The 26,905-nt window shown below is 41.3% G+C and overlaps 1 protein-coding gene across 4 annotated transcripts in view; it reads right to left on the bottom strand.

The window, feature by feature from the left end:
* Nucleotides 1-26,905, bottom strand: part of KMT2C (lysine methyltransferase 2C) — a 204,826-nt gene that overhangs the window by 133,647 nt on the left and 44,274 nt on the right. For all 4 annotated transcript variants that reach the window (XM_067291962.1, XM_067291963.1, XM_067291964.1 and 1 more), the window contains exons 2-3: nt 20,903-20,991; nt 8,915-9,053 (exon numbers count right to left, since the gene is read on the bottom strand). In XM_067291962.1, the coding sequence (XP_067148063.1) occupies nt 8,915-9,053; nt 20,903-20,991 (228 nt within the window). The remainder of the gene's footprint in view (nt 1-8,914; nt 9,054-20,902; nt 20,992-26,905) is intronic.

Raw genomic sequence — 26,905 nt, 5'->3', positions numbered from 1 at the left:
CATTCAACCTTTGGGTTGAAATGTTCATTGTGGTTTGTGCCCTACTTAGCTTTCTTATCACCACTGGTAGGAAAAAGAGAAGAGGATATCATTTGATATTTGCTATGAGTTTTTCTTTTAAGGAATTATGCAATAATTTTCCTCAGCATCTGAAAATGCCTTCATGATGTCTTTTTCACACACATTTTAGCATTTTTGAAAGGTGAAACTGTGAAGTGTAAACCCTTGACTCGTGTAGGCTAAGTTGTTGCATAAATTTAAAATATGTTTTTATATTTTTTTCATCATTAAAAATTAGTTTAACACAATGAAATGGAACATTTGGGAGCAGAACAGAATTTCAGAGCATCGTTTATACTGATTAATGAGGTAGGCTGATGAAAACTGGCCTTGAGAATTCATCTCCCATCTAACACTGTTAGTAGTTTTAACATATGTTAAAAGGCTAACTTAAACACTACAGGGGATCCACTATTTACTTAGCTATGCCAAGTTGTACTAAAGTACAAACTATTTTGCCTTCACTGTCATTTTATGTTGTGTTATTTAAAGAGAAAATTGTTCTTCTCTTTAGTGAAGATGCAACATTGTACCATTTACATGAATCCAAAGGGAGACCTGCGAGCTGCATTTTAACTGGAAAAAAAATCCAGGTTAAAACAATGCCAGAAGTCTGCCTCAGTGTGAGTTCTAATGCATGCGAGCTACTCACAAAGTTATTATAAAGCTTAAGGAATTAAGGAATACTGCCTTTCCATCTTCATCTAAAGACTCCAGAGCTGCCATAAAAATTTGGAGATTTATAACAAAGAGGCTTGAAGGAAAACTACCAAAGCAAACTTTGGAGAAATCTCACTACACAATGCATTAGACTGATATAGCATTACCAAACCAATAAATCACCCTCTGAATTAATGATACTAAAGACAGAGAAGTATATAAAGTACAAAATAAATGAAGACAGTACAAAGAGAAAGATGCAGAAGTTCTCAGACGTAAGCTGTATTTAAATACATCTCAAATGCAGAGTGTTCTCCTTCCAATAGGAAATTGAATCACAAACAACTTAAACTTTTAAAGTAGTCTGACACTCTCTACTATTACACAGCTGTTTTAAAAATGAGTATTTAGCTTACATAGTACAATTCCTTTAAAAAAAGGGGGGGAGGGTTCATACAGACTTCAGATGAAGCATTTTAAAACTTTTCTTTTTCGGTTTCAAAATGCACAAAGCAATTAAACCACATTAGATATTAATTGCTTTCCAATTTTTTCAAATCAGCACAGTTGGAGTTTTCAGCCCTACAATCAACCTAACGATACTCTTCCCATCTGAAAGAAAGCAAACATTACCCTGTAAATGCATCATCACCAACAAAACACATTTTACTGACATTTTAAGATTTAAAAAGAGAGGAAAATATGCTTTTATTCACAGTCAATATGTGTCAGCTTTAATCTACACATATGTTTAAAGCCCAACTGGGATATCTTAACATACCCTAAATACAGGAGGGGTTATCAGAAAGACAATGCTAAGTAAAGTGAATTTAAAGGTCTGCTCCATGGGCATCTAGAAATCATTCTTTAATGTCCAACTGAACTGATTCTTACTCTGTAGCAAAAAATCCGCACAGAAGAAAACAACTGTGAGCGTACCTAAAGGTGATACTTCACACAACTTTGTGAAAAGGAGATTTAACCTGTGAGTGACAAAACCCAAAGGAAAAAAGTTCTGTGTTTTTATCTGCAGTGTGTCCTCGTGCCCCGTAAGTACTGTCTGTTCAAGCCAAATTGCATGTCTGGGCAAATGCAAATGTAACACACAGCACTGCATAACCCTCACGGAGACGGCAGCACCACTTAGGAGATTCGTCTCAGGCAACTTCATGAGAACACTAAGTTGGGTCTTATCACCAGAAAACTGCTGAAATTTAACACATACTGAGCTGCTTTAAACAAAGTTGTTTTTCATAAAACTCATCAAAATTGTTTAGCCACATTAGAGAATGGAAAAGCATGCTGCTTTGCATAATTCAAATTTTATGTGATCTTTTCTTTGAGAATATATTTACAGAAGAGACTTGATATGCAACAGACTGGGGTTCTTGTGTCAAAACTCTTCTGGGTCAGATGAAAGGTCTAACCAGACCAATACAGCTAGGGTTAGAAATAGGATAAGCAGATACACAGGTAATAGCAATCCGTAACACCCCCTGGCAAGGATTTCCACGACACAGCTGCCTGCTGTGTAAAGAATCACATCCTCTTGCTCTGAGCCTGGCCCCTACAAATTTCATCTGATGACCTCCAGTTTCTTGCATTAAAAGAAACTGAACAATCGATAAATAGCCACCCTCCTCACGCCACCTACGGTTTCGTACACCTCTAGTACTTCCTCCTCCAGCATCTCCTTTGCAGATTGAAGTGTTCTAGCTGACTTAACTGCTCTCCATACGAACACTATTCCGTATCTCTGATCACCCTTTCTGCTTCGCTGTGAATCTTTTCAAGTTTTACCACATCCGTTTTTGAAATTACAGATACATTTTCTGTAACCCTATGAAAAAATCAGTAAAAACTTGTTTTTCCAAATGTTTCTAATCTTACCAAGTAGATCATATGTGCTCAAGCAAAGCTTTGACACATCAAAGCTACAAGCTCAAAAACTGCCTCTTCACTAAGCACGCTCTATTTTCTCAGTTTGCAGGTGAAAGCAGACTCCATACGCAGCATCCTTACACTGTGAACGAACACGCTTCAGCCAAAGGTTAGAGAGACTCATGGGGATCATCTCTGCAGCTACAGTTAATGGCTCTGCTGCAAGTTCAGGGTTTGTCTGGCAATATATTTAAATTGGCTGTACTTTCCATCAGTCGTCTGTCTGCCAATTCAGATATGAATCTCAAATTTTATGTAGAGCAATGGAGGAGGAAGAAGCAGGAAAGTAAGTTTTGAGACTTGAAGCGGAACCTAAGAAAGGAATTATGAAAAAATGGGCAAGGCAAGACAGAGGACCTAACGCACAAGTGAAATGAGAGGTGATGGAAGAAACAGGACAAGCGACTGTTGGGAATAACACAGATCATACAGAAAGCCAAAACAAACAGGAAAAGAACACAGCCTCGGCTGACTAGAAAAATGAACAAGATAATAAAAAAAGAGGTGAGAAGAAGTATCATGTGACAAACATCTGTCTGGGAGACTGTGGAGGTGGGGGTGAGGAGAACACAGATTAAAGAACCGAAAAAGAGGAAACTGCAACAGATAGGACACTGAAACTAGGCTTGGAAAAGCAAGGAGAATGGGAATATGATGAGGAGTGAGCAACATGAAGGAAGACAAGAGTCTGACAAAGACAGGCTGGAGGGAGAAATACAGAAAAGGTCCAACTTAGAAGAAATGGACACAGCGCTACGTACTCACTAAACACTGGACTGGAACTAAAGCTTCCAGACTCTTACCATAGTTTTTCATCAGCATGTACCTGTGAAACCATCTGACAAAGCATCTCATCCACTCCTTAGCTTGGTCTACATGAGCAGCTGTGTAACAAGAACCGCTATCAGTTCTTCAGCATGGTCTGACAGAGCGCCAGATATGAAACTCAGGCCATGGGATGCCTCCATCTGTCTGAATGCCATGTCTCAGAGGAAAGAACATCTGTCCAAAGAGCAAACAGATCTGACCTGCCAGAGCTAGGCTTGCTGCCCACAAGTGCTGGGCAGCTGCGTGTGAGCAACTGGGCAGAAACCAGTGGAGAGAGGCAATCTGAGTAGGATGGGAGAGAGAAACAAACTGCCTAAACCCATCCATCTGTGAGAGGCAAGCAGAGGCTGAAAGGGCGACTCCTCACACCTGGGGAACCTGCTCACATGGGGCAGGGGATATTTCTAAATGTGGTTGTCACAGTTGGACCATCGTACGTAAGAGTATAACTCGAGTAGTGAAGGACTCTGCAACAGCTCTAAAAGGCTTCAACCTGGCTAATGATTCACGAGTGCCAAATGTCACATGAGACTTCTTCTTTTTTTTTTTTAATAGTGGTAAGTTCTACAGGAAAGCACCACAAAATCATTAAGGTCACAACGTCAATCATACAACTAAAGAAAATGTCATAATTAGAGCTGCCTGTGAAACCTTCCTTAGGCCTCCTTTGTGCAACGTGCATTCTGTCCATCAAGAAAGCTGTGGACTGCTCAGAGGAACTCAAAACGGTGAGAATAAGCAGAGCTCAGGGAAACAGGATCTATAAAGAAAGCATGAACAAATTTCCAATTTTTGTTCTGAAGTAGAGTGCGCTGGGGAAATAAACTAACAGTCTTCTGCAAAGATGAAGGAAGTTATCTATCCTCCATATCTTTGGCAGATGGAACAAGTAGTAATGGGCTAAACTCGGGATGAGGAAAATTTGGGTTAGGCCTTAGGAAAGTGATTCCAACAGTAAAAGCAAGGAAGCGATTGGAAAAGACTGTTTAGTGAAGATCTGGAATTTTTATTATTGAACATTTAAGAACAGTTTATACAAACTTCTGTCAGGAATGACAGATGAAGAGATCCACCCTTGGAATAAGGAGGTAAACTAGACAACTTCCAAAGGTCCCTTCCTGCCCTCTGAATCTGAGACAGAAGTCCTTTAAGGATGATCAATCATCACATTTATCTCAAGACCATTTCCCTAGTCAATGTATGAAATGAAGAGGATGGACAACCAGTAAATATTTAACTTTTGCTCATTTTTCAGTGTGTTGTCTTTAGTCTTTATCTACTGACAACATTCAAATTGTGTCCTGGAAGCAGAATTAGTAATTTCACTCCAGCCTTGACTGGCCATTAATAAAATGCCTAAATATTTCACTACTCTTAAGCAATTTAGTTTTGCAACACAAAGGAGTGATATCTCCACTTTGTAGATGGAGAAGTCAAACAGTGACTTCAGAGGAGAATATTGTAAACCCTTGCATGGATCTAGGTCTGAAAGTTAAAAGGCTAAAAGGAAAGTATGCAATGATTTCGACAGCCTTGTTTCATGCCTCAATCAGGTCCATTCTCTGCAGGAAGAAGTCTTGCAGAGACGCATTCACATAAAACTACGAACTGTATCATAATACATGTGGATGAAAGAAAATAATTAGTTTCATAAATAAACTTAATTCTGCTATTTCCTAAAACATGTATTTGACTTTGCAACTTTAAAAATTTTAACACATTTCTGTATATTAAATCCAACTCTCTCCTGACTAAAGATCTAGGTTCTCTTGCCCTCAGTGCAGTGTTATTCTGTCTAGATTATCTAATCTCTATGCCTCTCCACAATTTCTTTTTCTACTGAGTGTTGCAAGGAGTTTTGTAATGCTCTTCCTTTGAAGATTAAAAAAAAACTGATGAAGAACAAAGATAAAGAAGGCCACTGCTGCTTTTTCACTGGACACCTTGTTTTCTCTGTTCACACAACCAGCAGATATTCACCAACCACTTCTTTTCTATGAAATAAAGCACCCCATCCCTCCATCTCCAGACTCCAGATTTGATCTTAGCAGCAGCAACAACCAAATAAGGGGGAATGGTGTGACTGGGCTGTAATGAAACAGAGGCACTTTCTTCAATTACAAAGGAAAGCAGGTAGGTTTGTTGCCATTTTTTCCTGTAGTTTTACTGACAGTCTCACATGAGCAGATATTTAGCAGACCAGACTACTAAAATAAACAAACAAACAAACAAACAAATGTATGAAAATCCAAGCCTCTACTTGTTTAAGAATGTATGGTCTTCCTGATTACGGCAAAAAGACTGAAAACATGCAATTAATGCAATTTACAGTCTCAGAAAGTACAAGGAAAATAAAATGAATCCAAAGGAGTTTTGTGTTTCTGTTAAATCATGCTTTTAAGGCCATTCTCATGAGCTTTTAATGCTTGGAGTTGACAATGTGGGAAACGGAGGAGGAAGGTCGCAGTGGGCTCTGCTGGAAGCCACAGCCGGGTTCTGGCTGCTTGCCTGCCCCACGGGCTGCACTTCCCCTGCGCTCTGCAGGCAGCAGATTCCTTCCGAAGAAGCTGGATTCTGCTCAGCCATAAGTCCTGGGCTGACAGAAGTTTCTCACAAAGCTTACAAAAAGAAAAAGGGAAGAAACAAAGGAAAAGGCTCCCAAAACCATGACACTCATAATATATAGAGCTGGCAGCGCTACTTTTATCACTGCCAGGCTGGGTACTTTATCTTTACTTGATGTTATTGCCCCTCCTCACTTGTGGTCAGTAATTTACTCATTACTTCTAAGCCCGTGCGCACGCACGTACACACACACACACACACACACTCACTCACTCTCCCCTTTCAGCCTACCTTACCCCACTATGGCTCAGCTACTGTTTATTTTAATGGCTTTAGCACATTGCTTTTTTAGTACTAATCCTAAATCTGTTTTTAAATCTTCTCCCCTCCGATTTGCAGTTAGCAGTTAGTTCTCTTGGACTCCCATGCGTGCATATCCCGCTCTGTTCTGTGCACCTCAGAAACGATCCAAAACTGACCATCTTCTCAATCACCTTCCTCTTGGATGTTCTTATTTACCCTCAGCCTCAAGAGGGATCAGAAAAAAATACCACACGAGTAACAGCTTTGACTAATTTCTCACCTACTGAAATCTGCCCATCCCAGTTGTGATGCATCCTACCTGCGTCATAATTACTATGTTTCAATAGGAAATTATTCAGTTTAGCAAAAGACTTCATTTTACGCCCCATGTGCCATTCTTCTCCTTAACTCCTTTATCTTTACTATCAAAGATTGAAAGCCAGAAGTGTCTCACAGTCGACTGTTTACTGAAAAAGGGGATGCAAAAGTAACTCTACCCACATCTGCATCTACTTCCGGTAGAGGCTCTGCTGCTTTTGTGTTCTAGGCAATTGCTGCATGGTCTGTTGCAATACACTTCCATAATTTTCCTATGCCTCACTTATCAATTTTTTTCTAAATATATAAACATTTCCATTGGATCAAGTTACTTACACTACATGATAGAAGCAGAAAAGCTTATACAACAAGCGATGAAACCGATGAGCGTGACTAACATGGAAACCAGCCTCAGAACAGTCTCCCCAAGTTACAGGCTTCAAGTCTCCATGGAGTCACACTTGATCCTGAACCTTGATACGTTCCCTCGCCACCACAACCCAAGAGCCTCCAAAGCCTTCCGTGCATGCTGTTTCACGCACTGTCCTTCCTCCTAAGGACGGAGTCGAGTCACTCAGAATCCCGTCCTTCTGCCCCTGCGAGGCACGACAGATGCGGCAACACCATGTCCCCGACAACGATACAGACGATAGGTCAAGAAGACACAGAGCAGAAGTGGCCTTCTTCCATTAGGATTCACGATGTGGTGCCAGAAAACCTGACATCTATTTTTTTTCTGTTGTTAGGAGGACATCAACCACTTCTGCAACTAACATGATACCAATTCTGCATCCAAATCTCAAACCAGAACTATCTGGAATCTGAGAAACCTCTGACTCCCAGTTATCTGTTTCACGTCCCTTAATACATTTCCTTCCAAAATATCAGAGACAGGGTCTGATCTTTATTATTTTAATTAGAAAATTAGTAGCATTTAGCTTTTTTGTGAAAGAATTGCACCCGTAATATCCTTTCAATCTCAACTAATCAAAATCTACACTTTCCATTAGCAGGATTAACAACTTGAGTGCGAACAAGGCCTGGTTCAGAATCATGCAGCAGTTTTCTGGGCTGACTGTTGTCTAGCTTGTAAAAAACAAGTTTATGGCTAGGGAAAACACTGTAATCAACTACTCATGATAACAGCAATATAGTAGCCTTGAGAAACGCAGAGAGCAGATGAAACGGCACTAAGAACAACTCTTGCAAATGACCCTAAACAGGATAAAATAAAGAACCAAAACACCTGTTCAGTTCAAATTGCTATATATATTTACTGCAGTTTAATACTGGCTTAGGAAAATTCCATTAAAAACAAGTTTTGTGTATTTAATTCCAAAGTATACACACAAGATTTACTTTACTGAAACTCTCAGCAAAAAGGAAAATATCTATTGGAAACTATTGTGAACCTCTAAAATATGAAAATGATAAACAAAGCAAGTAGATGAAGTAAGTTTTTGTGTATGGGGAACAGGTTGAAAGAAAGCAAAATCACTAAGATTATTCTCTCCAAATCTGTCAAAATACCATTATACCCGAAACTATCCCAAAACTGGTAACAGCAATCTCTGCAGCAGAACAGACCTGTATGGGGTTAAAAGCTGTATAAGGGCTTAAATGGAGAAGTTCTGCCAGAATTCTGTGGTACAGTTTCAACAGTGATCACACACAGTGCGTTTTGGTTTTCTTCATATCACATAATTGGTACTTTCACTGCTTTTGGGGTAATTTATATTGACTAAAAATTGAGAACAAAAATACAAACATTAATTTCTATATCATAAATTCTGAAATAGGGAAAAAGATAGTATAGATGACAGGGGATTTTTTTATTTTGTTCCTGAAAATATATAAGTACAAACAGAAACTTCAGAAATAATTTTTATATGGATTTGTTAATACATCATTTTCTCAGCAAGAAGACCTCAGTAATCATATTTTCTCTCCTTTCACTCACATGTTCTAAATTAAACAGTTACTATACCGCAATTCTAGGGTTTTCCAGTGCAGTCTGAAGACAGCACTCAAGAAACGTGCTTTTCACCTTGATCTCCCCCTACGCTAATTAAGCCATCAGCCTCAAACGCAGCAGCTGCCGCCGAGCCAGGCTGCCGCTAATGCTTCAAAGCAGGAGCAGCGTGTCCCCAGCCTGCGCTTGGAGCACGGCGCGCCCCGTTGCTCAAGTCCGAGCCCTGCCCCTGCCCCTGACTCAGCATCCGTCTCCTCGCCCACTCACCTGGTTTTAGCTTCGACGCCAACAGAGGCAGTGGAGCTTGCAGACTCCTCAGATACTGAGCGCTGAAGAACTGGTGTTAGCTGCTTGGTGCTGTCCACTTCAGTCTGGGCATCCTCTTCTGCAGATTGCTCTTTGACTTCTGTTTAAAAAAAAAATGGAAAAAGGTTATGAGTTATATTCTTTTGACTATAAAAACCAGAGCTGTAAGCTTTCTCTTGTGATGCAAACATGCATTTTATTTATATACAGATCAATCCATGTAACTATTTTATTAAACACAACGAATTAAAGAGTGGGAAAATGTCACCTGTCACATCTAACTAAAGCATGGAAGTGAATGCTTATCAAGTTCTTTATATAACACAGCATATTGATAGTGAACTCTTTAGTTTAGGGTTCAACAAGTAATGAGAAACGGAGCAGGAGGAGTGTTGTTAAATGACCACCTTTTCGTATGAGGTTGCAGTTTTACACACGTTTTCAGCAAGCATAAGCTCGCAGGGCTGCCAAAAGCAGCTCTTGTTCTCCCCTCATCTCCTCTCGTGCGCCTGCTCTTTCATCCCAGAACAATCAACAGGGTGACTACAATAATCTGGGTTATAATTAACCTTTCTTCTCCCAGATTAGTTTTAGCTTTGATCCAATTCCCTGCACTAGTTCATTGCTTCATTACACTAGCCCCACACTGGCACAAGGTTGAGGAGGTGAGGATGGAAGGAAGTGGTTTATGCCAGCCTAAAATTCATGCTGAAGTGCTGGAATATAAGCAGTTTTTGCAGCATCCTTTTAATTTTGATTAGTTGTTAGACAGAAATACACGCATCTGCAACTGATACTGCTTCTACTCATCTAGAAAGTTTGTTTCTGCTCAGAAACACGAAGCAGCAAGTTGTCAGTGTCTGTGCAACCTAAATTCTGTTCCCATCTGGTTCCATCCTTTGTACCGAGCAAGTCAGGTATTTGCTGGGAAAACGCTGCAATGTGCCATTAAGAACATATCGGGATGCACAGGCACAGGGGAGCTGGTCAAGGCTGTGGAGGCAATCAAATCTGGTATTTCCGCACTCCTCCATCCCTTGATTTTGAAACCTAAATAATATTAAAATCTCAGGGCTCTGGCAGATGTTCTTAATCTAGCTGAAGACACTATGGCCTCCCTCTGTCAGTGTTCACACCACCGTGGCTGCGTCACACGCCACATACTACTTAAAACTTCCAGCGAACACGGGTTTGAGCCGAGAGGTCAATGCATGCAGCACTTTCAAATAAATCCAAACAGAGCAAAGCAACAGATGATTTAGATGATTTATGCAGAAAACAGGATACACTCACTTCTCAAAAAAAGTCAAACATTTCAGAAGACAGTCAAGTACTGCATAGCATAAATGATTCAAGTGGAGAAATGGAAGGGTAGAAGAATCTGTGAGATTGGGTGGGCAAGCACTAAAAGCTGCTACAAGCTTTAACTTTATTTAAAAGAACAATGAAAGAGGAAAATCCTTAGATCATAAAACTGCAACTTTAGGAGAGCATTCCTTGGTCTGTAATATTAAAATTAAATGCCTGCCAGAGCAGATGGAGAAGGGCAAATCTTTCTTGTTTGATGCACCAAGATGGAAGTAAAGTTATTGTTTAACCTAGAGTGAACTCTTTTAGGAATACAATGTATAATGCTTAAAACCCTCAATGAAGGCATCTCAAACATATTTTAAGAGAACCATGAAATTAAGAAAAGAGCATAAGAAATTCCTGTACAAGAGTGGGTGTGCCAGATATTCAGCTGGTGTAAACTGGAATTGCTTCACATATTTAAACTATTCAGTAACATATGTCTGAATAATGGTCCAAAAGTGACAACCTGTCACAAGGCCAAATGGCTTGCTTTAGGACCAGCCCACCAGCCTATCCTGAAAAAATGCTGGACAATCATTTTACACTAAATAAATATCCTGCTGGGAATATATTCCTTGGAAAAGTAAAAGGCTCCATGCAAAAAAACCCCTTAGCGTTTGGCAAGTCTGAACACACAATCCCTACGATCATTCCTGGACTGGGATTCCTGAAACAGCCAGTGTCCAGCTGAACCTTTCAGAGCAACCTGTCATTAGTTTTCAGGGTATGCCGGATCTGAAGAGCAGTTTTGTGCCCAAAACATTATAAATACAGCTTCAACTGAAAGTATAAATTCCATTATATTATGTATTAGAGAAGAGCTGTTAAATGTTCTGGAAGGAGCACAGCATTTTTTGTAGAATTTATAAACACCTGTAAGATGGGCAGAGCCCAAATCACTAAAACCAGAACCCACTGCACAGCCTAGGACATTCGCACGTGAAATGCTCACAGAAGACCACCAGAAATCACGGCCTTGCTGCTGATCCATCTTTGTAGTGTTTATCCCACCTAGTTAAACTCTGTGAGAGGAACTTTGCTTTATTTTTTGCCTGCAGGACTTTCAAGTATGGAAAAGTCATTCACACTTTGCCAGCTTTCATTTCATTATATGTTAACGGCCTGCCACATCCATGCCACCAGAGAGGCAAAGTTCATGCACACCAGCTCATCCTCAAGAATTCTGGACTCCACGAGAAGACAGATTGTTTCATTACACAGTACAACTATATGAGCTTATATCCTTATGGTGATTTTTTCCCCCCCGCTGTTTGCTTCCCAAAAGAAAGGACCCAAATTATACTAAATGAGATAAACATCACCTCCACTGCTGTCTCTGCAATAACCAAACTGTCTCTCAATATGCTGGTGGAAGACTGAAAACATGGTGCTCAGAAAACATGATGAAAGTAACATTTATATCAGCGGTGTATGCCACACTTTAACTCTGTGAAAGAAATGAGAGGCAAAGAACAGGTTTTCCTAAAGGAAACCTGCAGAAGAGCAGAGAGAACGTGTCAGGAGCAAGACTCCGACGACACAGGAGTCCAGCACTGGCATGGGAAAGGTGCCCCATGTACTGTTATCACTGCCTCCGGGATGCTCTTGAAGCATCTGGCACGATACGTGAACTGCTTTTCGCTGTATTTAATGAATGTTCATCAGACTTGGTTATGGCATCCTACTTTGAAGTTTCTGGCAATTGAGGAACCATGAATGATTAAAAAATGTGAAGCTCATTTGCAGATTCATATATAAGACTTTGTTTTGCATTCTATTTTCATGACCGCTTCTGTCACAGTTAAGGTCTTGGCCACATACAAGTCAGGGAGGGAACTGAGAACTGAAAAAACTTGATTGCACAATTCCCATCTGTAAGTTCTTTTTTATTTTAAAGTTAATTTACTCTATTAAAACAGGCAAACATGAAATTTAAAAAATTTAATTAAAGATAATTACAGTAATCATGCCTCCCCACCTGATTAGTGAGGACAGAAGGGCTTTCTTTTCTTAAGAACATTAAAAGAAATCCCCCAAAGCACAAGGAGTAAAGTACCAGTACACCTAGATGCAAGATAAATATCAGCTTATCAAATTGCACATAGACTGAGGTCTAGCAACACTTGTACAAATCCCATGACACGATGTAAAGAGGCACTTTCCCGCGACACTGGAACAAGCAGCTAGCAGCACCGTGGGCCCAGGCTTCTGCTTAGCAGTTCCTGTCCAAACGAGCCATCAGAAGGGCCAAGGCTTCCGTAAGCGTTACAACTTAAGTAATGTGTTAGAAAAAAATTGCATAGACAGGGGACAGATATTCAGGAAAGCCACTGGAATTAGGAAGATTTAAAGCATGTTTATAAAATTTCTCTTTTAATTAACGCTTTCACCACCTTCTCCTGAAGTAAAACGTACACATTGGGCTTTAAGTAGAAAAGACAGGTTTTAGGGTTTACAGTACTTCAAAAGTCAATTGAAAATTTTCACATGAGAAAAATCTCTAAAAAGGTTCTGTATTTTAAGCATTCAAAAATTCCTTCCCATAATGATTATTTTTATTCTTCTTCCTAGAGGAGAACATAGTGAATACTCAAAGACAGTAATAAATACGTACAATTCTCAGCCGATTTCTTGTATTAACCCCTTTCCAACCACACTAGCTGGGTTCCCCTACTTATATCTTACTATCTGCAGAACATGCTGACAATTTCCTCTTCTCCTGGTCTATCTTCAGATGCCTGCAGAGAGGTTAAGGCGAGAGGTACGCGCCAGGCAGACCCACGGGCCAAACCGCCAGCGTTTTGCGAGCGCTCCTGGGGGGCGCTGCTTCCCTTGATGGCTGTCCCGTGTCTGCTTGGGGCACAGCGGAGGCGAGCGAGGGCTGGAATCGCGTTACGTTATCACAGTTTTCTTTGCGGACATGATGAAGCAAGAGCGATGAAGCAACACTGACTAAAGGTCTACTCTGCTCTTTTATTACAAACAACCCTTTTCTGGTTTCTAGTAATCAAAGGACGCTATTCTGCAAGCCACTAGGGTAAACGCGCAGTCAGACAGGGAGATGGAAGTGTGTCTGCTATGGCAATAGGGCGCTGAAAAGATACCTGTGTACCGAAAGTTAGAAAGAAGGGTACAACTATTTTCCAAGTCAACAACTGAAAACACTGTAAGACTTTTGCTAAAAAAAAAAAAAAACAAAAAAACCAGCTCTTAAAATACTGTTAGATTAGTATGCAATTACCATGAAAATAAGTCAAGACAGCTATAATAAACATAAAATAGACATTCCACTGCTGTTGAGATACAACGATTTGACTATTCAACCAATTTAGTGGTTGGGAGTCTACTGTCGGACCTGCTTCTCCTTCGGCAGACAACACAGCAATGCTACGAGCCTCCAACTTCAACAAGAAGAGAAGGTATTACAGGCTGGGATGTACCAGTATCAGCAAATACTGCAGGGATATTCCAGTGGTCTCACCCGTTGCTAATCTAGACCTTCTGCAAGAGGGAGTAACAAGATTTTACTAGCAGATGCAATCGTAACCGTTGCACAAAAAAGGGGTATTACTGCTGCAAAAAACACCTAGCATGACAAGGTGTTTTACGCAGCCTTGCAGAGGTCTACAAGAGCACAAGTAACTCCAAAACGCTCTAGTTTGTGGAAGCAGTTCAGACAGATGAATAAACCCTGACAGTGTAGCAACTACACAAAAAGAAGTCTTAAACAGAGAATTTAAACTATGAATTTAAAATGCCTATCTAGTACTATACACTATCAAGTTTCATTTTCTTCCCCAACTTATGAAAAAAACACGTCTCCACTAGTCACAGCGCTTAACTCTGTTACTGCCCAGGACACAATTTAATAGCAACGCTGCCGCATCGCTTCCTCTCCCCCCGGCGCCCCAGGAACAGGGACTGGCAGTGCAGCAATCATACACACACAGAAATCTTTCAGACGCTGAAACTTTGCATGTATAGGTTTAGCAGCTGAGAATATGGAAACAAACCGAGATGCTGTGGCTAACCAGTCCTATGCACATCACCAGCAAGCACTCAGGACACCGCAGAGCCAAAGCAAACGGTATTTAAAGACACACAGAAGGAGGTGGGTGCTAACAGCCACTGCCATTACTCGGGCTTCAGAAAGGTTGTAGCCGCATGTTCTTCCATGCTAAAAACACAACCATGGGAGAGAGAGGGAGAAAACATACTGCAGTTTGAGTGTGACAAGAAAAATCATTGCAAGAACCAATCTCTATAGACAGAGGCATATCTTCTTCATTTTAAATTGACATTCTTAAATGCTATTCAGATAAACACATCAGAGGTAGTTTTTCCCCACCTGTTGCAAATGCTGTATTTTCATTTAAAAGATCCCCAAATATCTGTTTTTCCCCCTATTTGAAGGGCATAACACTGATTTACTTACTGTGATAGTTACCATATGGGACAAGAAGAAAACCTGTATTTACTCTTTTTGGTATATTTCAGGGTGTATTTTAACAGTTGTCATTCAAACAGAATTTCTATTTATTAAATACACTTTATACAGAAGAAATTTTGTGTATTTTCTAGCTGGCATAAAATAAGCAGATATTTTTCTATTTCGGACCATTTAAACTGTGATTCAGGTCATTCCAAACACACCATTTCAGGTTCCGGATAAGCAGCTACGAGTGATCCGTGAGCAAGGAGCTGCCTACGCTGGAAGTGCCGTTCACTAGCGCTCATCCGATCGTGTCCCGTGAATTTGTTCAGGTTTCTTTCCTGAAACTCTCCTAAGTTTTTCCCTGCCACAGCATCCAGTAGCAATGAGCTCTGTAATGCAAGTACGTGCTGTGAGCGAAAGCACCTACCTTTATGCCCTGAACACGACCCAACATTGCCTTCGACGTCCCTCAGTTTTGTGTCACAGAACGGAATGAATCATCATTCCCTGCTGGTTTCCTCCAGGCCACTCACCATTTTGTGGAAGCCTATTAAATTCCTCCTCAGCCGTATCATTTCAGGCTGAAGCCTTGTAACCTCGCTGTTCCCCACAAAGAAGCTATTATATAATTTTTACCGTACTTGGTGGCCTTTCCTATACTTTCCCAATTACAGCCTGTCCTTTTTTGAAAAGGGGAAACAGAACTGCACACAGCACTTAATATACAGTCATGCCATGGAGTTATAAAGCAGCAGTAAAAAAACACAGCGATGCTGCGTTTTCTTATTACTTTGCTAGCATTTCCTAAAATTTGATCTGCTTCTCTGACTTATACTAGATATTGCAATTCTCAGAAGAACTCTAGTAACGCTTAGCTCAGGTGACACTGGCTACCTGAGAGCCAGCTTCTCTCGGTACAAATTTCGGATGGTCACTTCCCCCTGCATGCTACTTCCCATACACTCTCGCTGAGTTTTAGTGCCCAGTCACTCAGTTCTCTACGGTCTTTCTTCAGTGCTTTGCAGGTGGGTGAACAACTCGGTTGTCACCGGCTCATTTCTCCACTTCACTTTTTGCACCTGATCTAGAAAATGGTTCCCAGGGCAGGTCCCTGCGGGACGCCAGCAGCAACCTGCTTGAAACTGCGATTTTAATTCGGCAGGACCGGGATCTGAATTTTTCTAGCACTCCTCCTATCGGACTGGAGAGTCAGCCTGAACACAACGTTATTACCGAAAAAAGACAGATCCATAAAACTAAAACCTAAACAGAACAGCGCCATTCCCAATGAGGAAAAGAGCACGTGACGCACAAGGTACAAACGTGAAGTTGTGGACCATTTCACTGTATTTCACTGATAACGTCAGCACAAGTTCCCCTCTCGTATCACTACCGACACATCAGCAGTAACGTTAGGAAGTGAAGTTTGAATGTTCCGGGGTCCTTGAAAACTCCTTCAAAAACCTGTTGGTTATGTTTAGCAAAGCCTAGTTTGACACCAAAATTGCTAAAGTAGTATTGAAGAAAATAAATAAGCAAAGAAAAAAAAAGTTGCATTTCAGAAATAGCTTCCACAATGAGAAACTCAGTGAAATTTGAATTTACTTGCATCAACTACAAAATAAAGACACAAAACATCTGGCATACAGGTCATCAGTCAGAAGGCAAAAATCACAATTTTCTAAATGACCTACTTTAAGTGCGTACGATTATAATGCTATTATCAACTAAGCCTGTGAAGATTTAAATGCAAACACCAAGTAACTTCCTGTCGCATTTGGTTTCCTCATCGCAAACAAATACCATAATATGAAGAAAAACAATAAGGTACTTCTAATAATAACAGGATATTTTGATTCTGCTAGTTCTTCCAGTGACTGGACAGGTAGGAGACAGTTGCCTAACTAAAAAAGGGATCTCAGAAAACAGATGTTTTGTATGAGTACAGGGAGTATTAATTGCCTTAAAACATATTTAAATGCATTTTTAAGCACATATTTGCCCAAAATATTTATGAACAAATGTAACCTACAGGCAATGGCACCAGTGATGTCCTTTCTTGTGCTTTCATTAATTTTAGAAGTGATAATTAGTATTCTGATGAGGCCTAAGTATGTGCCTGAAAAGGCCAAGATGGATTTCAAAAGGTCAATCTTTGGTGGTAGCAAATTGAAGAGAGTTTTTGCCATTGATTTCCCCAAACCAGGATTTCTCCCAGGTGTGGGGTTTTTTTTGTTTGTTTGTTTTTTTGTCTTCGTGGCAAGCTGTGCTCAGTGCAGTTCACGCAGTTACAAAGCACGAGGGTACTTTCCCTAATGATAATACAAGAAATTTCTCCGGAAAGGTGGTTATTCAGGGTGCTTCAAAACCAACGAGATCCTGAACTGGTCCAAGATTCCCTAGCAGCTTGTACACAGATAAACTTCCTTTACTGAGAAATGTTTGCTCTGGTTCTTCTGTGCTTGGTCCAGAGACAAAAGAGGATAACTGGAGGAAGACTTATCTTCAGGACGTTATTAAGCTAAGTCCAGCAAGAAAGCAACTGGCCAGATAATGTCACTGGGTCTGATGATAACGCAGGGCAAGGAACTACTGGTTAATAAAATCATCTAGATTGCTACATATGTTTTATCACTTCTGACGTCTCCAAACATTATGGGGAGGTAAGCAAATGTTAGTAATTATTAATTTATTTCGAGAATTTGTTGACGTGGTACTGAGAGTAAACAGAATTCCTGATGGATTTATTATGAGCTTCCCAAGAGACTCAACAGTTACAGTAAACTTATTTCATCGTGTTTTCTCCCAGATCAGAATCTGAATCCCAGTATTTTTATGTGACACAGACAGGAAGAATTACGGATTAAAGGAAAAGCTGGATGTTTTACAAGTGTTCTGAAAAAGGAGAGAGAATAATTGAAGGATTAACAGAAAGAATTCAGTTTCAGTCAAGTTCAATGCAGAATTTGAATGCTGAATTTAATAGAAGATGAAAACAGAAGCAGAAGCCAAGTGTCCAGTTATAACGAAGAGCCACCAAGCCTACAGAAATCTTACCAGGACATATTTATTATATTATTTCTTTCTTCAGATGTTTCCTGGACTGCAATTAAAATGGCCATGCCTTAGCATTACTAAACAGCCATTTCAGGAAGAACTTCTGCCTCCCCCTACCCCCTCTTTTTGAGGGGAACAAAAACATTTTGGCCAACATTTTGAATAGAAACTGTGTTTAGTACTTACATTTCCTTTTTTCCCTACAAAGGATCTGATAGCTAGCAAATGCCACTTTTACTCCTGAGATTACATGGGCATCTCCTTCTTTTCTCCCTGCGAGGAAAGTTCTCATTCCTCCTGCATTACTCCCTTGTCTACAAGTAGCGCTCATTATACTGAGCACAATACTAATAATACGAATTTTTCTCATTTTTATTAAAATAATCTTCATGAGAGGGCACCATTATGCCAGACTCCATAAAAAAAAAAAAGAAAGAAAACCCATCCCCCAAACCCAACCAAACAAAAAAAACCCCACACAGTAGAAGAATTCCTGACTATTCTCAATACCCAGAAATATGGCAACTTGAAATATGTGAGAAGACACACATCAAAAGTCTTTTCTGTTCATATGACCTCATTCTGAATTTTGTAATATTACTATATTATGTTTTGGTTTGCCAACCACTACAGCAAACTGTTGGCAAGTCCACTATTTGCAAGAAAACAGAATGGAAAATGTTTTTGGTCAAACCAAAAACTCACAAACAATGGAGGACAGATACGCTTCGATTTGATTAACACACAGTTTGATAGGGAGCAAAAGCCTGGGATTGCTCCTTCTCCGACACTATTATTAATACAGATAAGTACTTAGAAATGTTTTAGAAGCAGCACTTAACACGATTAAAGCTCTACCAAGTGCAATGACGTTGAACTTTCAAAATCACTTAATTGCAATTGTGTCTCTATCAAATTGCTCAGCGCGATAACGTGCTTTCAAGTACATTTTGGTCCCCCTTGTTCAAGTCAGATTTCAGGCACATTTCTGTGTGTTTCTACCAGGTTTCTTTTCTCAGTGCCGAAAGGAAGGGCACAGCTATACCGTGCAGTGAGCCTCAGCTGGCACATCCACGAGGTGAAGTGCAGCGAGGAGATATTTGCAGAGATCCTTAGGAGAACAGTGCGTAACGTCATCTTGGGCTCAGCGCTGAAGTGACCCAGCAGAGGCTGCGGCTATCGGGGACTCCTAGCACAGTGCTCCGCCGCTCCCCGCACAGGCCTTTAGGAATGAGTCTGTCCTCTGTGACAGTGAGGATGGTTTTTATGAAGGGAAATGGAGAGACTTTTATCTCCGTTTCCTTTTGGAGTCTTACAAATAATCCTCCATGCCCCTTTCTAGTCCAAAGTAAAACATATTCTCAGATCTCTGGGTGCTGAAGAACTTTGTTAATAATGAAATGTAAAGCCAAAACAACACAGCTTTTACTAAATTCCCTAAAAAGTAGTGTACCAGCAGTAGTTCAGTTGGAGTTTCTTTTGTTGGTGTTTTTTTTTTAACACCTTAAAAATATATAAAAACTTAACACGTATAACCACAATTTCTTTCCCCTTCACCAATTTTCATAGGACTATTTCTAGAATAGGGGATGGGAAGAGTAGCAAATGGAACACAAGATGCAGTTAAGCCTCGCCCTCCTCTACCCTACTCCTTTTCTACAGGCAAATACCTGCTGCAGCTTTTCAGTTTCAACTTTAATCACTGGTAATCACCTACTTGTAGAAGCTGGGCAAGACCGTCCAAGCTCACTATGACCAGCCGCTTAGTACCAGTGGCAGAAAAACAACTGATAGAATAAAATGATGGAACATCCTTGTGTTAACCTTTAAAGCAGACTCCCTCCACAAGCCATTAACAATGCTTAAATTAAACATGAGTAGTGATTAAACACTCATGACACTCTCTGTAGCCTACAGCCTTGGGCGCAAAGCCTTCTCAGCCAACACTGTTCAGCTTCTGACAAGTGAGAGGCAAGAGACCAGCACACACAGTCAAAGCTCATCCTCCAGCCACTTGAGGATTTCAGCCTCCTCTTACACAGCTTTAACTATTGCAACCCTATTCCCCTGTGGTCTACATAAAATGTTGTGCAAAAATAGCTCCTTGGAGGTCCTCTACTACTTCTCCCTGTACGCCTACACTAAGCACAGATTCTTGTTTCGTATTTAAGGACTTCACAGCTTCACTGCCTTTACTTAGCGTCGCTCACCTCTTGGTGCAATCACACGCATCTGAACTCAGCTGGCACTCCTGTGCGATTGCCCCCCGATGGCCAGCTTCTTCCTTCAGTGTATCTGTGCTTTCCTCCACTTTGCTCGTTACACATATACAGTTACCTAATTAAATTTATAACTTCTTATGTCTCAGTATCTTTTTAAGGCTTATTTCCGCCAAGCCTACAAACTCCCGCCAAGCAGCCATGGCTCAATGCAGGTTTCATCCCTCTACTTCTATTCTGTCCCTGGTTAAAAAGAGGCAAGCGGCTACAGACACGGGCCTGGCAGAGAGATGGCAGCTCTTCACCAAGGCCTTTATCTTACATTTTAGCTCATCTGCTTGTCTCTCTAGACTCCTAACCCTCCAGAAAAGAATTTACCAACTGTTGTAACAGTGTTCAGTCCAGGAGAATGAGATCCCTCGGGTAACTGAGGCATTTTGGTACTATCATAACAAATATTCACAAAAGCGAGAAGAGAGATTTATTTTCTGTTTCCTAAGCAGCAGTAGGAAGCATTAACATTAGGTTATCCTAGCTATTGCTTTGGTATAATCTGCTTTAGATAGCTATAGATACAGGTCAGTAATACTGTATTTTGGCAGGTATTCTAAAAACAGCAGCTACTGCTTCACAGGTTTTATTTTTGTTAAATATAGACTTACAAAAACAGAAGAAGAGCCACTAGATATTTACAGTAGGGAGGACTCTCCTATTACACTATTTAAAAGCAATAAGACATGGCATTTTTTTTTTATATCTGTCTAAATGCAGGTCTCGTACTATCAGATTAAAAAAAGAAATATTTCTTGTCTACCAAGGTCCTGCATAATTAATTTCTGAGAGAGAAACAATAATCAGACAGTATCAATACTATATTCTCATTACCTGTTTCCACAGTGTTTTCTGTTTCTGCTGCCTCCAAACCATCCATACTGTCTTCATCCTCCACTGCAGTTTTTCCTCTACTCCGAGGCCTACAAACATAAGAAAGGAACATTGTTTTTAAATTTTTAAAAGTACTCCCAGTTTAAATTTATCCAGGATTAAAATAATTTCATATTGAGGAATAATTATTAACACTTAAGTTAACTAGTGATTTATGAGTCTTGTAAAAATCCAGTTTCCTCCCCTTTCTTCCTGTTTAAAGTAATAAACTCAGAGTACCCTTTAATCAGCAGTTGACCCTGTAAGTCCTGTGATTATTATATGAAAAGTTCAATCGCATACTTCTACTGATCAAAAAATAAATTAAATCAGCAAGATTTTAAGATATGACTGTCCTGTTTGCTCCGCATTTTTTCATTACAGAGGAGATAACTACAGGGATATTAGAGGGAACACAATCTGAAATCTGGCCAGTAGTTACGTACACTACAAAACACACACTAAGCCATTCTGAGCATCCTTGGAGGAAATTTCTAGAGGATAATAATAATGCTGAAGCAATTAAATTGAAACACGTATTATTATTTTTAGTGAAATAACAATTTTGACACCTTCAAAAAAAATGTTATGAATTGCAGACTAGAGATGGCTAGATGTTGTCACATTGAAAAAAAGTCATAAAGCTGTAACAGCGCATTAAAACCAAAATACCTGGCGGTTGTTTCAATTCCAACCAAGGTGCGACAGAAGGCCGCCAGGTTTGGGCCGCAAACCGCAGCCTTTCCTCTCCGGCTGGCTCTGCAGCGCCCAGCGGGGTGGGCTGCCGCGGGGCCCCCGCTGCCAGGCCGCCAGCTGTTCAGCGGCCCACTGCAGAGGGAGCCAAGAGCTTGGCACCTCGCCGCCCAAATCTGCAGGCTACTTGGCAAGCCGCCTGGCACGCTGACAGAAAGCCGGAGAGACCCTGGGAGCTTCTCGTTGCAAATACACAAGTTCTTAGCAGTTTGGGGCATCGCAGCAGTCGCAGAGTCCCCGAGCTCCCAGGCAACCATTCACCCAACCAACACGCGCTGGCTCAGGACAGGAGCCAGGCAACCCCAGCGGCCCCCAGCTTGCCCCCCCGAAGACGAAACCGCTCCATTTCCTCTTGCACGGAAAGCTCTGAAAGCTTTGGGTTCGGTTCTATGAGGGGGGAAATTTTTTTTGAAGCGATTAAATCCTTCCAAAAGAGCATTTCCTTTTTTTTGGACATTCTGTTAAAATACTTAAATCCAGCAGAGCATTACCCGAGAACCCAATCTGCGAAACTAGCTAAGGAGTACACTGTGCCATGCCATGCCTTTGGCACGCGTGGATCTAAGGTGGCAATGCGCAAAAACCTTGGGGAGACTATCATCTTTGAGCCTAGACTTTGCTGTTCTCCTCCTAGTGCGAGTGTTTGCAACGCCTACCAAGATCCCTTCTAACTGAGTTGGGAGCAGTCTTGTCTCCATAGAGGAGGAAAAAAAAAAGATTAAAATAAGGTGAAAACTAAAGCCCGAAACAAGCCACTCAATTTACAAAGGAACGAATGAGGGAAAAGAGGAAAGTGAGAAGAGACAGGAGGAGAGAGGGACCTTTATCTTTTTGGCCTCCCTACGAACTGGTTTGGGACAGTGCTGAGGAACGTGGGAGCAACGGCAGCCCTAGGGATAAGGCGGTTATCTTTGGCCTTGCCTCCTTATCCGCAAGGAGAGATACCATACACGTAGCTCGCAAAATAACAGTATTATAAGAACAGAGAGGAGCCTGCATCCGCTTCAGGATTTGCCACTCCACAAGCTTCCAGGGCAGTTCTCCAAAACAGACGTGGCACAAATACCTAAAGCAGGATAAACTGCAGAGCTACCAAACGAAACCGCCCCACGCGTCACCCCATCCGCACACACGCGCGGGAATCACTGAGCTGCCTGGAAGGCGCACACGTATCCGGGCCGGCAGGACACCACCGCTTCTCTCAGTGGCCTGTCTGAAACCGTAATACCGATTAATTACCATCCGTAACGAGAGGAAGGAGTAACGCAAACAGAATATCACGCTCGTTAGGTAGAACAGATTCGTGCAGCACAGCTGAAGAACAAGAAAGGCCAAGAAAAAGTACAACTTTTAATACTTAGAAAAACAATACAGGCAGTGAGAAAACAGAACCGTTTAAGTTTAAATACTACGTTTCTTGTAGTCCTTCAGAGCAGCCCGGCACTTCGGCCGGCACTCCGAGGGCAGGGACGAGAACGCAGAGCCTGCAGCAGGCAGCCCCTGGGCGGGATGCAGGGATGCTCAAAAGCTTCACCAAACCCAACGCACCGACAAGGGGGGGCTGCTTCTAAACCCTACCCTGGCTACTTGCCTACCAACTACCCCCAAATAATGTAAACTTAAAAATTTACGTACAGCTTTGGATATTATATTACAGCTACATTTAATATGTTAAACACTGAAGTACCTCACAAAGCACGTTTAAACTTTTTTTTTTTTAAACACAAGCAGTATTCACTCCTTGAATTCCCTACTATATTTTAGTAACTTATTTAACATCAAGGAAAAATCACAGGCTTCAACTAATTAAACATAATTGCTCCTTTTCAGCATAAGATATAACCACATCTGTTTTTTTCTTACCATCCCCCCTCCACTGCGTGTCGTCATCATTCTCCCCTCAGAAATATTCTGCAAAAAGCCTTCATAATGCTGTGCCAGATTCAAATAAAGCTATTAGAACAGAAAGCTGGATTAGATTTTTAACTTTTTTTTGTTCATTACCTTCATTTCACAATCATCAGAAGAGATTTGATACTCAAAAAAAATTGTGTTTGGCTTCAGAAAAAAATAATTCAAGTTACAAAACATTAAAATATACACTGTACTGGCAACTATAATTTAATATTTCCACAGAAAATCCCATTTGAAAAGGCCATATAGTATATCTAATTGTTACAATCGATGTTCATAATAAGAATGGATTGTTTCATGTTACTTTTAATAAATAAATTTAATACGTTTTATTTAATACTTTTGTTGCATAATAGTTTTGTCTGGTTTGCATAACACTAAATTTTCCTCTGCCAAAGCCCATAACTTTTTTTTTTTTTTTCAATCCACTTATTCCACTCCCCTTTAGATAAAGTGGAAAAAAGCAAACAATTTTGTCCTACTCTTGGGATCTGACTCTCTCTCCCTAGACTACTAACATAACTAAAACCCAAACCTTTGCTCACTGAGAAGCCTTCTAGGGAGTTTAATCTTTTGGGTGACAAATAGGTCAGAAAACAGGTTAGTTCGTATGTATGGATTTGAGATAGGCAGCCCGGTGGGTGTCTTAAATCACCGACTGCATATCGTTGAGAGAACGACAGCGGTCAGCAAGCCCTTCCCACACTTTGCAATACTCCCACTCTTCTTGGAACGGTACATTCACATTTTCATGTGCTGCATTCAGTTTTCAAGCAACAGCCTCGTCCCAAATACCACCATAAAGAAACTAGAAACAGGCCAAATTTAGGTAGCTTGGGTCTGAGTTTCACGCAGACTTTGGATTTTTGTAGGCAATACTCTTCCTCAAAGAGGGAGTAACAAGTACTTCTGCTATAAGCTTAACCAAAAAGCAAAAGCAAGCAAACAGTTGCATGTTCTTCCACCCCAGCTCAGGGCTGCTGCTGGGACAGGCAGCCCAGTCCCTCCCACCCCAGCACGCTCTCCTGCGCCCAGACCTGCCTTCCTCCGCCAGCAGCTGCACACCGACCCCAGCCGAGAATCCTTTTTTTGGGGTCGCTTTGAACCCAGATCAGCTTCTGAGGCCTGCAGCCGGCACAAGCGCTTCTACTGACCCAAGGAAGGGCTGCCGGGGCAAGCAGGAGGGGCGCCTGTCCCTTGGCAGCGGTGCCCCAGGGTTTGCTGCCTTAACACAGCTACGGAGCTAAAGCACGTGGTTATTTATCCTTCGCTCCTGCATGGCCAGGCAGCACCAAGCCACAGTTGCCGCGCTGACCACTACAACCTCCATCCTGCTTTAGGTGTTTGTAAGCCTTACGCTAAACTTTCTTACTAGAAGCATCATTCTTCTCTGCATCACCGCACACTCCCCAAGCCCTTCAGCTAGCTGCTGTACGAGCCGAGCACCCCCGGACGAGCCACCTTGCACACTGCTTGCGAAGCCAGAACAAAACGTAGAGGCACAGCCCGGGCAGCAAGGAGGGCAAGAGAACAGCAGTAAGCGTTACTGAGGACGACAGGCAGCGGGCTCCACAGACAGGCTGAGCAGCTGCCAAGCTTTCTGCGACGGCCTCTCTCACCTGTCTCTTTCCTACAACAGAGTTCAATTTAGAAGGGGGAAAAAAAACAAAACCACATCTATTTACGTTTAAAAGAACAGATCTATTGAAAAAAAATGCAGTTTCGTAAAAAGCGTTTCGAGCACATTTTGCATTGCATGAAGCAGTCGGTAAAATAAAAAAAATACAGTTGTATCTACATAAATAGGATTCCAGTTGAACGTAATTACTATCTGCAATAATTTTACTCATATTTACATAAAATGGAGTCATTTACCAAAATGCTTTGTGACCTACTCCTAAAGCTGTCATCAGTTAGATTTCTTAGCTAACTCCTTTTATTAATCTCTGTCTTTACGCCGCAGTAAACAAAGATTCATAATTTTACCCAGTGTAAGCAACTAATCAAATTTAGCACAGAGGGACACCCCCCCCCCCCCACACACACACACTTTTCTACAGCACCGTGTATCATTAGGTATTCCATTTGCACTGGGAGGAAAACCTCCTTGAGGTTGTTTCAGGGCTTTGCTGACTTCATTAACAGGGTAAGAGCGCCAAGCACCACCATCAGCTTCTGCGAAACTGCAGAGAGAGCAGCATGGACGGAGACCCCAGGGTAAAAGGGAAACGTGTCCTATTCGCCTGCCGGTGGTCACATACTTTTTTTTTTTTTTTTTTTTTTAAATACATACATGCCTGCAACAGGACCTTAACCTTATGAGTACAATACAGGTCAAAAGTGTATCTTGGATCTTATTCTTTCCCCAAGGTCGTCATTAGTAAGGCTACGGGCCGATAACTTCTGGAAGCACATGGAACAGCCGAAGACGCTACTATCCTTAAGGCCCTCATTGCGGCCAGGCTGCTAGTTTATGATTACCCAGAAGCTATTGCCAGACAACAGTTCCTGCAAGTCCTCTGTAATTTGCTACCAACAAAATCACATGACAATTTGTTCAAACCACCCACTGAAAATACCGCGCTAATCCAGCTGCTCTCGTTTCAGGCTTATGAGAACGTGTTCACATGAACCACTCCAGAGCTCCATCCTCCTTCTCAAAGGCCACAACCTCTAAATTGTTTGGGGCAGAAATAATCTTCCTTCCTCTGCTCTGTAGCGTGCTGAGCGCAGCGGTGGTACTAAATACATAAAACAAGGCCAATAACCTTAAAAAAGATGTAACATCTGGGCTACAGTACCATGCTAAACCACCACAGATGTCTTGTTAAATGAACATCTGTCCACAGCCCTACCCGGAAAGATGGTACAGGAATGATTTATAAAAAGATTCAATTAGTGCTGCAGTGAGCATGGCTAGAAATAAATTAATGTTCATGTGACAGTTCCACAAGTGAAAGCTGTTACAGGCTTTCCAAGAATCCTCTTAGCAGGTGTGCAAGAGTACGTGATCCCAGTATTTCTGTACAGTGAATCATAAGTCTGGCTGTAAAAGTTTAACTGTGCTCGTGTATGTACTCAAACACCTGAGGTTCAGCTAACAAGCCCATGGAAAGCAAGCAAGCAAGAATCAATTCGGGGAGAAACCCGCAAGGAAACCTTCGCCCCTCCCCGCTCTGAACTCTGCTTTTTGATGCAGAGGCTTTACTGCCTCTAAGAGTTACGACAACTCTACATCTGAGTCTGCATGAAATGAATAATATGGCTCTGGAAACAAGGTAGGAGCCAACTAATTCG

The sequence above is a fragment of the Apteryx mantelli genome, chromosome 2 (assembly GCF_036417845.1).
Source record: "Apteryx mantelli isolate bAptMan1 chromosome 2, bAptMan1.hap1, whole genome shotgun sequence".
Lineage (NCBI taxonomy): Eukaryota > Metazoa > Chordata > Aves > Apterygiformes > Apterygidae > Apteryx > Apteryx mantelli.
This window is presented reverse-complemented; position numbering and strand designations above follow the sequence as displayed.